Source organism: Setaria viridis, chromosome 7, assembly GCF_005286985.2.
Source record: "Setaria viridis chromosome 7, Setaria_viridis_v4.0, whole genome shotgun sequence".
Taxonomy (NCBI): Eukaryota; Viridiplantae; Streptophyta; class Magnoliopsida; order Poales; family Poaceae; genus Setaria; species Setaria viridis.
Window position 1 is genome coordinate 30,044,875 of NC_048269.2, and position 17,469 is coordinate 30,062,343.

The following is a 17,469-nucleotide window of genomic DNA, read 5'->3' on the forward strand; positions in this document are numbered from 1 at the left end:
TTCTTCTTTTCCTTTTTCCTTGTTGGTTCTCTTTCCAGACTGGTTTTTGTCCTTAATAGTTTCAATATATAATCAATAGGTGCTTACCCCTCCTGTTCTTTTCAAAAAATGGAGTTCCAACCAGTGGACTTAGGCCTGCAAAATCTGCCAGCGCTGACAGACAGCAAGGACAGGCCAAAGCGCCGTACATTAGCTGATAGCGCAACAATAATTCCATTGGTTATTGTTTATTTGTTTTGGTTTTTATAGGTGCATATGTACATAGAAAATCCTAAACGAGTAACTGTGAGAAAGAGAGGTATACTTTAGAGTTTGGACTATCTGTCTGACTCAAGGAGTCAAATCGAAATGTGGCTCTCACATAATAAAGACGAGGAGAAATAATGCAGGACGGAAAAGTCTGCAATAATCCAATCACGTCCCCGTCCGTGGAAACTGGAAAGATAGGGCGAGAATGAAACTTCAACGCACCACCTAATGCAATAATTCATATCCTGATAAACACTTCATCCTGATACTGTGATACTCGTAACGATTCAATTTGAAGCTCGAAACAAATCAACCTTGGAGCATGCATATGACCCTGTCATGCGCCATATATCCTTGCCAACGCGCGTGGCGTTGGAGATCCTGTCGTTCTGATTACCCACTTCCATCACTTGATAGCATGGATTACGAAACCCATATGCAATCGTCTTCACTTGATTACCAACCAGTTCGTGGTGTAATCGTCTTCACAATTTTATTATTGCTGAAAACACCTCCTGAGATGGATCCTTTCGTGGTGTGCTGCTGTCTCAGCGCAAGGTCTACTGGTGTCACTCATGGTAAAATTAACACCGATCTGTCCGCGGAGATTCGGCGCCATGCTCGCGATGGTCGCCGTTATGAGACCAGGTACTAGTACTGCTACTCTGGGTCTCTGTTCCATGTTTGCAATGAAATAATTCTACGGGTTGGTCGCCAGATTAGATTCTGTAAGTCTGCAGCAATGCCAAAACAACTCTGAACCTGTTACAGTTTGCCCCCTGAACTTGGTGTTGTGTTCTTCAAGTCTATATAGAAATAACCAAACAAGACAGACATAGTCCGAACTATTACAAAATATGCAAGTCAACCAGTAAAATGCTCACTGGGAGCTATCTCATGTCTTATGGGAAATAATTCATTCGAGAATCTAGAACATAACAAGGTACTGCAACAAAGAGATTGGATAGTCTTCTCTTATGAATATAATATCGAAACCTGTGAGCAACTGAAGATAAAAGCAGGCTTCATTATACTCTTATAAAAGGAATGCCTTACCTGAAATGGCGTGTAATCAATATAAATATCAAAACATTTGCAGTCAATGTTCCACACACCCTCAACCATTAGAATTCACTTATCAATGTACAGTTAAGCTGAGACTCTTACACTGTTGCAAGTTTACAAAACCTGCGTTGCGAAGAAGTAGTAATTGAACATCTAACGGCCTTCAAGAACCGTGAGACTCATGTCATTCAAGGACAGCACCCTATTGTAGCTGCTTCTTCCAGGTTCGGCGTCCCTGCTTGCAAAATACACAGGGTGCAGTGGTATTGGGAGTGGTGTGGTTTTACTTTCTAGCATGAGCACAACTGTTGACATGAGTGGCCTACAGTTCGGATTGTCTTGAGCGCACAAAAGTCCTATGTGGATGCATCGTGAAACTTCATCGAAGGAACAGTTCTCCTTAACAGATGGGTCCACCAAATCTTCTGTTTTCCCATCTTTCCATAAGTTCCATGCCTGAATAGAGATTTTTTTCCTGTGACCTAATATTCAGTTACTGGGTTGTGGTACTGGATTGAGAGCATCGCGAAAACTTACATAGACTATCAGATTAGGAAAATCCATGACAAGATGTGGTGAGCTGATCTTTAATCCACTCACAATCTCCAATAGTAGAACACCAAAGCTGTAGGTGTCAGACTTGACCGAAAATATACCTTCCATTGCATATTCAAGGGACATGAACCACTGTACAAACGAGACCAAACGAGTCATCAGTACATGAGGTCTGCATAATTTGAATAAGTGCAAGAAGATAAATTCCCTCTGAATAATTTGAGAATGCACGAGTTATTACTTACTATGTCCCTACAACCCTGTTAGTATTTGCATGGTGCTGATCACCACAGAATATTCTAGCCATACGGAAATCTGATATCTTAGGGCTCATCTCTTTATCCAATAAAATGTTGCTTGCTTTGAGATCTCTATGGATTATAGTGAATCTTGAGTCCTGATGGAGGTACATAATTCCTCTTGCTACCCCCTGGATTATCTTGAACCTTGTTGGCCACTGAAGCATTGCTTTTCTTGCAGAGTCTGATGGAACAAGGTATATCAGAAGGGTATGTGCAAATTTATTATTTAGAAAATTTTTGAAGTAGGATGTACCGAAGAGGAAGTAATCCAAGTACTCATAAACTAACAGCTTCTCATCTTCAAGAATACAGCAACCGAGCAGCTTAACTAGGTTCTTGTGCTGCAACTTCGAAATCAAGACTACTTCATTTCTAAACTCCTCGGTGCCTTGCCCAGAACCTTCGCTAAGTCTCTTGACGGCTACTTCCTTGGTTCCTTCCAACATTCCCTACAATTTAATCATTCAGAATCAGAAATATTTCCACTAATGTAATTTTCAATGTAAAACTTTTTACTAGTACCTTGTATACTTTGCCAAAACCTCCTTGCCCAAGCATATTGTGGGCAGAGAAATTGTCCGTTGCTGTGACAATGTTTTCAAAGCTAATAAATGGGAACTCTATATTCTTGTCCCCAGCTTCATCTGTAGAACTCATGTATTCTAGCATCGTTCTCTTTTGAACTTTCTTCTTTTGCAGTTTGCCTGAATAGAAACATCAATGGATTCCTTTTCTTTCCTTCATCACTTACACACATTAATATAGAATTTTTTTTAAAACGAGGGTTCTTTTCTATGTACCTCTGCTTTTACATATCCAGACAAGGGCTACCAATGCGAATAGCATAAGACATGCTATAACTGGGAGTAAAATCTTCAGCAAATTGCTCTTCTTTTGATCTGTACATGGAAGTGTATCCCGTTAGAATTCACTGCATCAAGGATTGCTTGCAGTTGTGTGAGTTTCCTTTGCAGGGGTTCTCTGACTGATCAGTGAATACTTTACCTCTAAAAAGATGGACCTGTGAATATTCAAGAACCTATTACGACTTACGATTGCCTCACGGACAGTACTGATTGGGTTTTTTTGATATCATGGCATTCAGTCAGTTTTTTTTTAAACGAACTATGTAGGAGAGTTGTCAATTATATTAAAAAGAAGATGAAACTCAGACTGAGCATAATACAACAAATGGAAAAAAAACAACACCAGCAAAATGGATTGGGACGTCATCTTTAATGCTCATACATAATTTGCTGCTGCAAACGAAAGTGAATCTGGTAGTTGTTAAACTTCTTGTTTTTCTTTGGGCTACTTCAGCACATGTTAGGAGATATGGTATGGTGTATGGTTTATTTGATGCCAAATCTTGTTTTGTTTTAAAATCCATTAAGGACTTGAACAAATTTGAAATAAATCCAGAATTGTTCGTCTTACTAGGATCTTACAAGTAGCCTTTGAGCGAGCACTACCTTCACATCCAGGAAAGAAGGATGAAGCGTACCAGGGGATTCACCTAGCCGGATGTACAAATTCTCTGCAAAGCTGGCCTTCTCCATGTCGATGAGATCCCCTGTCCAAACCAAACACCTCGATGTGTCGCCCATAGTGCCAGCATTGCTTAGGTTGGCGTAGGCATATGCCACACACGAGCAATTCCTTGTGCACTCGGATGCACATTGGTCGAAGCTTCTATTCCTAATGTGCAAGAACTTGTCAGGGACCTTCATATTAGGCATGGTTGTGAAATAGCTCTCCTTTCCACATTTTATCGCTTCCTTTCTCCGGCATCCTCTCGAGAAGTTGAGCTGGTCGACAACCTCGAAACCGTCAGGGCAGTGGCAAGTCGGGATTGCCTCTGTGTGGTCGCAATAGCCGAACGGGCCACAAGAGGCATAGAGATCACAATCAGCCGTCGGACGCTCAAAGATGACTGCCCATGACGATGCGGTGCTGCTCCAAATCAGCAACCTCAACTTGCCTGTGTAGTCTAATGAAATACGCGTGTAGGGTGAGCCAGGTGAGACTGTGTACTTATAGTATAGCTCGTCCCTTGTGTTGATCGTCTCTTCGTACATGACGATGGAGCTACCGTTGATCTGGTATGTGCCACCGAATACTGAAACACCATTAACAATAGAGAAACGGATGTACGGCAAAGTCCTGTTCCAAATGAACATCTGAAGGTTCAAGGTGGGATCCGTGCCGCAAGAGATATCACCGGTTGATGGATCATCAGGGCCCTTCCAAGCAAAGAAGCGTGTTGCCGCCGACTGTGCTTTGTAGCTCAGGAGAAGCCTCATGGTTGGAAGCGTTGTGTCGGTCGGGTGATCAAAGCTTTGCCATATGTCCCTGCCGTTTGGTAACCGAAGGACAAAGTTTCCGGAGTTGAGTATTACCGCAAAAAGCACCTTCCCTTGTGTTGTTCGTCTTCCAAATACTTCGGCCTTGGGAATCTGACAACACTAACTCTGAATTGTTGGTGATGGCGAGCTTCGCTGATGAAGGGGAGTTGATTGGGTTGTCACGGTTGGCGACCCACACCACGGTGGGTTCTGGGATACTGTTGTACCAAATTCCGATGTATAACTTGCGACTCGAATTGGTTGGGGAGAAGAAACCAAGAGCAAAGTCCCCGCCCTCTGAAACGAGCTTGTCTTTGAGGAAGAGTGGCTTTGCTTGTGTTAGCTGGTCGTTGGATTGGCAGAGAGAACTAAAGAATACGAGGATGAAGGTGGGAATATACACCATATCCATCATGAGGCCTCTGCTCCTCGTTGGCCGATGAACTACTATGAAGCAGTGTGAAGAACATGGCGTGTAGTATGTATATGAAGAATAAAAGTTGGACTGGAGACGTGTGGAACTGGTTTTTCTGTCTGACAAATCAAAACGTGGCTTTCATCAAGCGTAAGGATGATGGCGAACCTATACTAACAAGGATGTTCAGAGACTTAACAGATGAAGAAGGAGCTAGAGAACCTATACTAACAACGAACCAACGAGCAGGTCGGACTAGCATCAGTTTAGTGGTAGGTAACTCAAATGGTATCCGACGACTTTGTGCTCAAGAACGTGGTCCGGGAAGTCAAAGGTGGCTTCTTGGAAGATCCCAAGTCCAATATATGCGCACGGGATTCCAAGTCCAAATAGACTGGCAACACCTTCCTTTCAGATCTTCACAAACGCCTAGACAGCCAAGCCGGTGACCACATTGATCGTCTCCGACGACGACGACTTCGTTGGTCACACGTCGTGGCCGCACGGGCAGGGATCGGGCAACCGGCCAGGCGCGCCGCACTGGAACGGCTTACAGGTAGCAAGATTATGCTGACGCTGGATGCCGCAGAACACTGAATTCAGTAGGCCGTACAACGATTATTAGAACATCATCAGTAGGCTCCAAAAGCACGAGACATGGACCGCGCTGGATACGTTCTTGGATCCTTTGGTCTCTCTCGATCGGGTGCGCGCATCGCATTGTTCGGCCCCTGCCCCGGTGCCAACCAGGCCACGGTCAGGTCGGCGGTGGCAAAGTGGCAGTGTGGGCATGCTTTCTCGTGTGCTTTAATCAGCCGGAGGCTGGAACTGTAATACTAAGCAGTGCCGGGAGCCAGACAAGCAACAGCGCCTGAAGGCTGGAGCTGCCGTCACGCGCCTGTGCGCCTGTGCGGTGCGCGGCTACCCCGGCGAGCAACTGAAGAGAAAGGTGGACCGCCTCATTTGGAATTAAAATGCATTGTCTGGAATGAATACCATTGGTATCACTCACTACAATATCATTCACAAATTTTTATCCGTCCAATCAAATCCAGTGTTACACACATGATAAGCTCACAGCCACCTAACAAGAAGAAATTCACTTGTCCATACACAGTTTTGCAATGAATAATTCAGGTGGGGTTTGTGCTCTCCAGAGATGTAAAAGAAGCAAGCATCTAGCGGCCCTCTAGTGTAGTGAGGCTCATGTCATTTATGGACGGTTCTCTGTTATCACCGGACTTTCCAGGTTCGTAGTCCCCAAGTGCAAAATATACAGGTTGCTTCGGTGTTGGAAGTGAGGCCGTTTTGTTCTCTAGCATGAGCACAACCTCCGACATGAGTGGCCTGCAGTTCGGCCTGTCTTGAACACACAAGAGTGCTATGTGGATGCATCGTGAAACTTCATGGAGGGAGCAATCCTCCACTACAGATGAGTCTACCAAATCTTCTATTGTCCCATCTTTCCACAAGTTCCATGCCTGAACATTGACATAATTTCACAGTCAGCTCATATTTTGTTTCCTGTGTGTACTGTTGCCGTTCTGAATTCTGAGGATCTCCCAGTACTTACATATGCTATAAGGTTAGGAAAATCCATGATAAGATGTGGTGAGCTGATCTTTAAACCACTTACAATCTCCAACATTAGAACACCAAAGCTGTAGGTGTCAGACTTCACTGAAAACGTACCTTGCATCGCATATTCAGGAGACATGTAACCACTGTGCATGCAAATGATTTTACCAAAAGGATTGCATATTTTTGTAACTGTAAGGAAATCAAATCTATCTGAAAAGTTGGCAGTGCAGGAGTCACTTACTATGTTCCTACAACTCGGTTAGTATTTGCTTGGAGCTGGTCACCACAGAATATCCTAGCCATGCCAAAATCTGATATCTTTGGGCTCATCTCCTTATCTAACAAGATGTTGCTTGCTTTCAGATCTCTATGGATTATAGTTAACCTTGAGTCCTGATGGAGATACATCATTCCTCTAGCGACTCTCTGGATTATCTTGAACCTTGTCAGCCACTGAAGCACTGATTTTCTTGTAGCGTCTAATAAGAATAGCAGGAAACAAAGAATATCAGAAGGGTATGTGCACATTTACTTGTTGGATTTTTTTGAAAGAAACACTTATCAGTTTTTATTAACAATATGAAAATTTTGAAATAGGATGTACCAAAGAGGAAGTAATCTAAGCTTTTGTTGGGCAAGTACTCATAAACTAACAGCTTCTCATCTTCATGAATACAACAACCAATAAGCTTAACTAGGTTCCTGTGCTGCAACTTTGCAATCAAGACTACTTCATTTCTGAACTCCTCTGTCCCTTGCCCAGAACCCTTGCTAAGTCTCTTGACGGCTACTTCCTCGGTGCCTTCCAACATTCCCTACAATTTCATCATGCAGATATTCAGATTTTTTATTTCTGATAATATAGTTTTCCAGGTAAACCTTTTTACTAGTACCTTATATACTTTGCCGAAACCTCCTTGCCCAAGCATATTACAATCAGAGAAATTGTTCGTTGCTGTGACAATGTTTTCAAAGCTAATAAATGGGAACTCTATATTCTTATCCCCAGCTTCATCCGCATAATTCAAGTAGTCTAGCATTATTCTCTTCTGAACTTTCTTCTTTTGGCGTTGGCCTGGTGGTAGAAACTACAAACATCAATGGATTCCTTTTTTTCCTTTCCTCATCACACGGTAAAGGAGCATGAGGGTTCTTTTCTTTGTACCTCTTCTTTTACATGCGCAGACGAGGGCTCCGAATGCGACTAGCAGCAGACATGCTGTAATTGGGAGTAAAATCTTCAGCAAATTGCTCTTCTTTTGAACTGTACACGGAAATGTATCCTGTCAGATTTTTTTTTAAAAGAACAGGAGGGGCGCAGCCCCACTGATTAATATATTGAAAGGAAAAGGAGATTACAAAGAGTTCACGATTACAAATCAGAAAGGAAGGAAGTCTAAAAACGACTGAGCAAAACTAACAGAAAGAAGGGAAAGCAAAGAACAACTTTGTATTACAAGTCATCTAGCCATGCTTCCATCGAAGGCATAAAGCGTCTCTTGCAATTGTGTGAGTGTACCTTTTTTATGTAATGTGTGGGTTTACTACGCACAGGGTTCCATAACTGATCTATGAAATCTTTACCTCTTAAAGGTGGGCCTGTGAACATTCAGGAAACCTAATTATCACCCAAACAGATATCCCGTGGATATTACTGATTGGGCTTTTGATATCATGGTAAGATCAGTCTAGTTGTATCCAGTTAAACTTCTTTTTTTTTTTGCTACTTTGTTGGAGTCCAAACAAACACAAAGACATATGGTATACTGTTATGGCTTATTTGATGTCAAATAGTTATGTTTCAAAATTCATTTAGAGCCTGTTGTGATTTTAGGGCTTGTTGAGAAAGAGGATACTGGAAAAAAAATACTCATTGGGATTTTTTCTAAAACATTTTGGAGCATTCTCAAACTTACTAGCATCTCACAAACTTAGAGCGGCCCGTGTTGACTGATGATGTGGAATATTGACACACTGAGCACAAATGTCACTTCCTGGAAAAGAAATTAAGATGAGATGTACTGGAACGTGCATACCAGGAGATTCGCCAAGCCTGATGTACAAGTTCTCTGCAAAGCTGGCCTTCTCCGTGTCGATGAGATCTCCTGTCCAAACCAAACACCTCGATGTGTCGCCCGTAGTGCCAACATTGCTTAGGTTGGCGTAGGCATATGCCACACACGAGCAATTTCTCGTGCACTCGGATGCACACTCGTCGAAGCTTTTATTCCTAATGTGCAAAAATTTGTCAGGGACCTTCATATTAGGCATGGTCGTGAAATAGTTCTCCTTTCCACATCTTAGCGCTTCCTTTCGCTTGCATCCTCTGGAGAAGTTGAGACTGTCTAAGAGCTCGAACCCATCAGGGCACCGGCATTTTGGGGCAGCAGCCATGTCGCAGTAACCGAACGGGCCACACGAGGCATAGAGGTCACAGCCTCTGGGGCTATCAGAAGCAAGTGTCCAAGACAAGGTGGTGTTGTTCCAGCTCAGGAGGCTCAAGTTGCCTCTGTAGTCAAGCAAGATGCGTGTGTAAGGTGATCCATCAGAGACTGTGTAGGAGTAGTAGAACTCATCCCCCCTGTAGTACAGAAGCTGGGACATGACAGAGGTAGTGTTGCTCTGGTACGTGCCGCCGGATACTGACACTTCGTTAACAACATAGAGGCGCTTGTACGGCAGACTCCCCTTCCAGATGAAGATTTGAAGGTTCGAGCTGGGATCCATGCCTAAGGAGAAGTCCCCACTAGATGGATCATCAGGACCCTTCCAAGCAACGAGGCGTCCAACCACCTGTGGCTTGTAGCTCAGCAAGATCCTCGTGCTTGGAAGTATGGTGTCGGTGGGATGATCCATGCTTTGCCATATGTCTGTGCCGTTGAGCAACCGGAGCACAAAGTTACCTGTGTCGAGTAGAACCGCAACGGCTCCAGGACCTCCAGTGGTGGTGGTGTTCGCCGTCATCCAAAGAGTGCGGCCATCGGAGTCGAACAACACCAGCTCTTTTTTTTTTTAACGAACGGGCACGAGGCGGTGCCTATTTCATTGATAGAGTAGGAAAAAACAGAGAAAAACCCGACAGATCGGGGAGAAAATGAAATACAAAAGGAAAAGGCAAAAGGGGGCCAAAATGGGACTACTCGCGTGATAGAAGAATCGCTAGATCTTTGGCCCCCGCCAATAGCCAAGCTCAGGTCTCATCTTTGATTTTTCAACACCAGCTCTGAAGTATTGGTGACGGTGAGCTTCACCAATGAAGAGTTGGAGATTGGGCTGTCACGATTGGCGACCCACACGACGGTGCGCTCGGGGTCGGGGATGTTGTGGTACCAGATTCCAAGGTATAAACTCTTGCTGGAGTTGATTGGGGAGAAAAAGCCGAGAGCAGAGACTCGCCCCTCAGAGATGAGCATGTTGCCAGGGGAGAGTGAGGTTGCTTGTGTTAGCCGGTCGTTGGGCTTGGACTCGCAGAAAGAACTCAGGATCAAGAATAGGAGGAAGAAAACATGAAGGTTGGCCATGTCCATTAGCTTCTCTCCTGGTTATTGGTTGCCTCTGAAGTGTGAAGACAGTAGCATATAGCCAGTTCGACCGTGAGAAATAGATGCATACTTTGGAGTTTGGATTATCTTCCTGACTCAAGGCGTCAAATCAAAACGTGGCTCTCGCATGTTCAACACGCGGAGAAATGTAGGATGGGAAAGTCTGCAATAATTCACTCAATCCCGTCCCTGTGAGAATGAAACTTCAACGCACTACCTAATGCAATAATTCATAACGTGACAAGCAATTCGTCCTCATACTCATAACAATTCAATTTGAAGCTTGAAACAATTCAACCTTGGAGCATGCATGCATATGACCCGTCACGTGCCATCCTTGGTAACGTGACGTTGGAGGCCGTGTAGTTCTGATTACCCACTTCCATCACTTGAAAAGCAAGGATTTGAGTTTGACCCGTGCGCAAAATGGTTGGATTTCTATATTTTTGAAAGACCCATCACTACCTAATGAAAAAGGTGCTTGGCGCAATTTTTTTATTATTTTACGCCTTTGCAGAAATAAATAGGCGATCGAAAAATTTGCAGAAATGGACCTATATGCTGTCAGTTGAAACGACGGTAACGGCGCTACCGCAAGTTGAAATGGCGGTTGGAGGTTTGGATTGCGGTGGAGCAGTCTACCACCGTTTCAAACGGCGGTAGCCTATTACCACCACTTCATCCGACGGTAGCTGAAACAGCGGTAGGTAGCAGCGGCCTGGTTTACGTGTGTGTAGGCAGCTATAGCCGGTTGAAACGGTTTTTATTAGTTATTTTTCGTGTGATTTTGTCTAATATTTTTTAAAAATAAAATATCTTGTTACATTGGAAGCACTAAGTATTTTGAAATGTCACTTTTGGTTGCAATATGAAACTTCGTAATTTGAGAGAGGTAGAGAGATTCGAGGAAATAACTAAAAAAAAAATTAACTGCCGGGCATTAGATACATAGCTGTTTCTAGCGAGACTACAACAGATACAAATAAAATTCGTGCACAACATACGAACAACAACAATTCTTGAGTGAACAATTAATTATAGATTGCAGTGCATGTCGCTATATATCATATGTAGTTTGTAGGATTTGAACCTAGGGTGTAAAACTTTATTATAGTGATAAAAATGGAAAACACAAATGCTATCTTATTTCACATCCAAATAGAATTTCTATAGGTTTTTATAATTGGTTGAGCCCTAGATTTTTAGAAGCCACTTTAACCACCCCTGCTCTTAGGGCATCTCAGTCCTTACAGTTGAATGGGATTTTTCTTGAATAATCAAGATACTAGCTATGTTTGTCTCCATTTCAAATCAAATCTTCCAGCATAAGTTTGCTTTTGTTTGATTTAGAAATTTCAGGGAGAAATATACTGGACTGAACTAATGGTTGAGTCTTGTTTTCATTCATAAATTAATTGTAGTTTCAAGCGCCATGCATATATAACAATGACACCAATATTATTTTGAAAAATATCATTGGAAAATATAATGTAGAGGACTTACAGTCATCAGAGAATGTTATTGGATTGCTGTTTGGGATGATATTGTAGATCTCGATAGCGTTGATCATCGGCGGCAGCACAGACTTGGTGGTGGCGACGAGGATGATGTTGTATGTGCGATTGACAGCTTTGTATGCCGTTGGGTTATAGATGCATGAAGCAACCAGGAATGATGAGGTGTATGAGGGCCCCTGTTTTTCGCCGTTGAAGTATATGTCAAACTGTCGGAGCTGAGCATTCTGAAAGTCGGCGAAATGTATGAACCCCATGAAGGAGTAGGTCGTCTTGTATCGTGGACTCCCTAACCCGGTGGTGGTGAGCACCATGTCATTCCCGGTCGCCGAAACTGCTGTCTGGAGAATAGACAAGGGCTCGGCGAAGCTGGGGTCCGGCTGGATAGTCATCTCAGTCGACAAGTTCGCCCAATGCGGGTAATCTTCAGGCATTGGCCACCAAAAACGATCGTATTCATCGTATGGAAATCTAAACAAAAAATTCATGAAAAAAGACCATTCAAAGGTTGTTTGGTGACGCTATGGTGCACTTTCTAGTTATTATAATTTGAAGGTTTTTTTACGGTCTCATATATTCTAGATTTGCTTGGTTTTAGACTGAACCAACCAAACCGAATTTTGACGTGATCAAATTATTAGCGACATGAGGTTGCTTGGGTATGCCCCTATCAGTAATAAGAAAGGTTGCAAGTATATTGGTACTTATCATCGGTCGGTTTCAATAGGTTATGTTCAATTCTACGCAGAACTTTTTACGATACGGAGAAGACAGAACTTAGTGGCTGTCACCTCCTTATAAACTTGCTGTTGCCACCTTATAAACTCCTTAACCATTGTAGGAGACAACTTAAATTATTGAATGGTTTTTCTACCAAAATCATCTATGTGGCAATTCATGGGACCTCCTATTACGACAGCACTAGTGTACAAGTATGACATGTGGCCCTCATATGGTACCTAAATTTTCAATTAAATATAGCCATCATTGTTGAGAATTTATAAAAACTTGTGATCAAAATAAAGTACTCCCTATATCTCAAGATAAGTTGGTTTCTAATTTTATCTTAAGTTAAACATTCTTAAGTTTAACCAATTTTATAGAGAAGAGTAGCACACACCTACGATAGCAAATAACTATACTATGAAAATACATTTCATGATAAATATAATAATATTAATTCTATGTCATAAATGTCAATATAAAAAAAAGATTATTTTTTATATGTTTGCTTAATTTTAAGACAGTTTGGCTTAGAACAAAACTTAGAAATCAATTTACCGGGTAAATGACTTGCTTGCCCCCATCCCAGAACGACGTTGAAGGTTCATGGACAGTCCGGGTGTGACAGTAGGGTAGAGCCCTGCCGGGAGTGGCCTGAGCTCCACGACGGACACGAACGGCGTGCCTTGGTCGGTATCGACGAGGCACGCCGGCGTCCAGGCCGCCCACGCCACGAAGACTGCCTCGTACGCCACGTTCCATCCGACTTCGACGGTCTCCCAGTAGTCAGCCCCCAGGTACAGGTCGAACATGTACTCCTCCATGGACGACGACGAGCTGTTCCGGCCATCGTAGTTCCCGTATAAGGTCTCCATCCGGACTAGGTACTTGGCTCCGGCGACCGTGGGCAGCGAGTAGCAGTTTCGCTTCCCGCTTCCGGGCGGGAAGCTCTGCAGCGTGCCGTACCTTTTCCGATAAACGTCCCGGTACTCGGCGGCCACCACGTGGTTCTCGCCGGCGTCAACGTACGGGCCATCAGGGACGTAGTCGATACCGGTGATCGCGTCCCTGTAGCCGCTGCCGTCCAGGCCGCAGTCGATGCTGAGGAACCCTGCTGTCGTCGTCGTCCCTGCATGCATAATGCATATGCATATACGACACCAAATTATGAAACGGGAGAAACTTAATTTGGAGTCCTTTTTGAGCAAAAACGTAATAAGATCAATGAATTCAGGGGAATTTTTTTTTTCAAGGGCGGCATGCGATACATTATTTATAACCTGGCTCACCGACGACACGAACCACCGCTTGGGCGGTTAACATGAATAGCCTGGCAGCAAGAAGAACCAAGAAGGCCATTGATCGAGAGATCGCGGTGACGACGAGCACGGGCCGCGACCCTTGTTCTGCGATGGCTCCGCTGTATATATATATTGGTCTTCGAAAATAATATATTGGTCGCCGAAATAAATACCCGTGAAGAATCAATTACTCATTGAGACTAACAAACGCGTTTATTTGGTACTCCATCGATCCATTCTGTAATGTTTGTACATGCACGACTTGGGTGCATTGACCATTGACCAAGACTCACGGAGTGTTCGAGACATACCCTATGACTATTTATGGACTTTCCTGATCAGGAGCTTATTAATACTAACCAAGTAGGATTAGAATTTGGACGCTGCTAGCGCCTGATGGGAAACTTTCCATCGGACGCTCCGTTGCAACATCAAAATACAAGATCTGCAATATCGAAAGTACATAGTTGTAACATTGAAAAAATATGTCGTTCAGTTCTGGGATAGAAAATTCCCACCGCAACATGAACACTATGTTTCATGTAACATGAACACTATGTTTTATGCAACATTCACTGTGAAACATGCAAAAATAATAATTGCAACATCGATACTTAACTATTGCAATATATGTCGGAGCGTCCGATTCTTCTTCCCCGTCCGGACGCCTATGTCTTAGCATTACTGTTACAATTTATGTGCGATTAGAAACAGCTGGCACAGCGAGCTGAGGCTCGGTAAGGTTCATTGTCGTGGAACCTGGTGTGGTTTGAGTCCTCGACTCGGCACTTGTGCTCGCATTAATCCAAGATTTAACCGGTGCTATTTTTCAGTGGTAGGCGATGTACCCGTCACAACGAGGCGCCAGTAGTGACTTCGCCAATCTAGAAAATTTGTCGGCTCAGTCTATCTACAAAATTTGTCGGCTCAGTCTTTCGGAGATGCTCATAGGATTAACGTTGTGTGCGTGTATGTGATCGTCTGCGTCTGCACGTGTGATTCTTAAAAAAACAACAGCTAGCGCAAAAACTTTTACGCAAGGCAGGAATAATCAAAATGACGGTCAAGAATGAAGAAGTCTCCTAACAAACCAACTGAGGTCCTGTTCTTGGGCTTGTCTTTTACAGGAGTGGCTGCTTAAGGAGCGAACTAACAAAGTAAGAAGCGTGTGGACCAGAACGTGAACTGTGCGTGATGGCATAGCTTCATGAATTTCGACGTATTGGTGACTTGTGGATGTGCGGTTGCATCAGCTGTGTGCGTCGCCGAAAAGTCGTCTAGACCAATAGAAAGGCGCCACCGGACCGTAACAACCACGGGAGAAGACGTGGGACGATCGACGCGCAGCCAGTCAGCGCGCGCGTTCGCGGTCAAGCTAGCGTGGAAGAAGGATAATGGAATAAAAGCAAAGTGACAAACCGTACAAGCTTGGAAGCTCGTAGTAAAGACTTAGGAATCGGTGCTGTAGCCTTTAGAGGTGGAATTAAGCAAAATCCTCAACCTATAACTTTCCACTGCTATCCCTAGCATTTATACCGCTCATATTTGGAACCGATACTAATACTAGCATTAGTACCGGTTCCAACAGATACTGCCTGGCGCGTGCCTCATGGACCCCTTTAGTACCGGTTGGGGGCAACAACCGGTAATAAAGTGCCACCTACCCTCTAGTACCGTTGCTGGCAACAACCGGTACTAAAGGGGGCACCCTCTAGTACCGCTTGGTGCCCCAACCGCTTGGTGCCCCAAACTGGTGCTAGTGTGGTACCCCCCTCTAGTACCGATTGGGAGCAACAACCAGTACTAGAGGGCACCCCTTTAGTATAGGTTGTTGCCCCCAACCGGTACTAATTTTCTTTCTATAAATACCCTCCTTTTTTCTCCAACCCGAACCAGATCCTCCAGCTCGAGCTTCACCCTGTCCATGGCGAAATAGGGGGGAGGTTTTGCTGGATTTGTGATCATTTCTTGGGGATTTCACTCATTCAAGTGTTCTAAAGGTTAGAAACTTCATCCTCCCTTGATACATGGTTAGTATACTAAGTTTTATGCTTTATAGCTAGAGTAATTTGTGATGTTTAGAATAAGGTATAATGGGGAAAATTTTCATTTATATGAATGTGTTATTTAGAGCTCATAAGCTACAAATTTTTGGATGCTATTATTCATACCAGTCAAAGAAATTGATACGAGATTAGAGAAATAATTTCATAGTTCAGTACTTTTTAAATTTGAGGTAAATAAATTATGGCTAATATGAGCAAAATTATGGTACATAGAGATAATCACGTTGTCAAATTATAAGAAATAATGTTCATTTCTCGCTAATTTAAGAATTTGTCTATATTCTCTAGCTAATTAACCACAGCTCGAGCTTCACACTATCCATAGTGCCATAGGGGAGTTGCTGCCAGATTTGTGACCATTTCTTAGGGATTTCAATCATTGAAGTGTTCTAAAGGTTAGAAACTTCATACTCCGTTGATACATGTATAGTATACTTCAAAAACCATTTCACGTGTATATACTTAGAAAAATTAGATTAAGTATTTCGATTCATTTGCTTGTACTTCAAAAACCAATCTATGTGTATATACTTAGAAAAATTAGATTAAGTATTTCAATTCATTTGCTTATACTTCAAAAACCAATCCATGTGTATATACTGAGAAAAATTAGATTGAGTATTTCAATTCATTTGCTTCTACTTCAAAAACCAATCCATGTGTATATATTTAGAAAAATTAGATTAATTTTTTCAATTCATTTGCTTCTACTTCAAAAACCAATCCATGTGTAATATTTTGTAGATTGATCGACAATGGATGTACAACGCAGACAAATGTTCCATGGAGTACATTAATGGCTTGCATGGTTTTCTCAATCAGGCAGAATCCAACAAACCGCCGTCCGGTTTCATTTGTTGTCCATGCATAAATTACAAAAATGAGAAGGATTACTCATCCAGAAAGACTATTTACACCCACATATATAGTTCTGGATTCATGCCTAACTATTTTATTTGGACTAAGCATAGGGAAAGAGGAGCTATGATGGATGATGAAGAAGAAGAAGAAGATGACAACATTCCTGACTGGATTGAAGGAAATGCCTTTACAGATGCTCCAATGGGCGAGGCTGAAGAAGAAGAGATGGGTGAGGTAGAAGGTCCTCTCGATGATCTAGGTCAGGTGTTGCGAGATGCAAAGGAAGACTGCTTGAATGTGAAGGAGTCAAAATTGTTCGAGCGTATATTAGATGATCATAAGAAATTGTTATACCCAGATTGCAAACAGGGCACAAAAAATTGGGTACGACATTGGAAATGCTGCAATGGAAGGTAAAAAATGAAGTTTCTGACAAGGGTTAACGAAAATCATGAAGAACATGCTTCCCGAGGGGAACGAATTGCCATCCTCAACGTACGAAGCAAAAAAAATTGTCTGCCCTCTAATTTTGGAGGTACAAAAGATGCATGCATGTCTAATGACTGTATCCTCTATCGGGGCAAGAAATACGAGAAATTGGAGGCTTATCCTGTGTGCAAAGCGCTGCGTTATAAGATGAGGCGAGATGACTCCAGTGATGTTAAGGGGGAGGCCATCAAGAAGAAAGTTCCTACGAAGGTAATGTGGTATTTCCCTGTAGTACCATGGTTGAAGCGCTTGTTCAGAAATAAGGAGTTGATGCGTGGGCACAAAGAAGAACGTAAGCAAGATAAAATGATCAGACACCCCGCTGATGGGTCCTAGTGGAGAACAGTTGATAGAGAATTTCCCGAGTTTGAAAAGGATGCAAGGAACATACGGTTTGGTTTAATACAGATGGATTCAATCCATTCGGAGAGTTCAATAGTGGTCATAGCACTTGGTATGTG

At 43.0% G+C, this 17,469-nt stretch overlaps 1 protein-coding gene, 1 long non-coding RNA gene and 1 pseudogene across 4 annotated transcripts; 1 reads left to right on the forward strand and 2 right to left on the reverse strand.

The window, feature by feature from the left end:
* The first annotated feature begins 26 nt into the window (after positions 1-26).
* LOC117863602 (uncharacterized) lies at positions 27-2,808 on the forward strand. Its single transcript, XR_004642265.2, has 3 exons — positions 27-897; positions 2,350-2,378; positions 2,484-2,808. It is a non-coding gene; the product is annotated as an uncharacterized lncRNA (long non-coding RNA).
* LOC117863600 (G-type lectin S-receptor-like serine/threonine-protein kinase B120) lies at positions 993-5,303 on the reverse strand (annotated as a pseudogene).
* A 632-nt stretch (positions 5,304-5,935) lies between these two features.
* Positions 5,936-13,767, reverse strand: LOC117863594 (cysteine-rich receptor-like protein kinase 8). Of its 3 annotated transcripts, none has more exons than XM_034747395.2 (9): positions 13,572-13,763; positions 12,850-13,420; positions 11,558-12,039; positions 7,678-7,776; positions 7,406-7,587; positions 7,117-7,327; positions 6,754-6,991; positions 6,505-6,655; positions 5,936-6,412 (listed from the first exon to the last, which is right to left on the reverse strand). In XM_034747395.2, the coding sequence occupies exons 1-9, from the start codon at positions 13,648-13,650 to the stop codon at positions 6,110-6,112; spliced, it is 2,316 nt and encodes a 771-aa protein (XP_034603286.1). In that variant the 5' UTR covers positions 13,651-13,763; the 3' UTR covers positions 5,936-6,109. The 3 variants fall into 3 exon arrangements, 1 of the variants encoding a protein (XP_034603286.1); XR_004642259.2 differs by having other exon boundaries at positions 6,391-6,412; positions 6,505-6,623; positions 13,572-13,766; XR_004642258.2 differs by having other exon boundaries at positions 6,398-6,412; positions 6,505-6,611; positions 13,572-13,767.
* Between the last annotated feature and the right edge of the window lie 3,702 nt (positions 13,768-17,469).

What these genes read in the sequence shown, in the direction of transcription:
- LOC117863594 (XM_034747395.2), bottom strand. Translation starts at nt 13,650, where the DNA reads ATGGCCTTCTTGGTTCTTCTTGCTGCCAGGCTATTCATGTTAACCGCC. An exon ending in CTGCGCATGTAAAAGAAGAG is followed by an intron (nt 7,588 to 7,677) that starts GTACAAAGAAAA and finishes TTCTACCACCAG; the next exon opens with GCCAACGCCAAAAGAAGAAA. An exon ending in AACCGAGTTGTAGGAACATA is followed by an intron (nt 6,656 to 6,753) that starts GTAAGTGACTCC and finishes TTGCATGCACAG; the next exon opens with TGGTTACATGTCTCCTGAAT.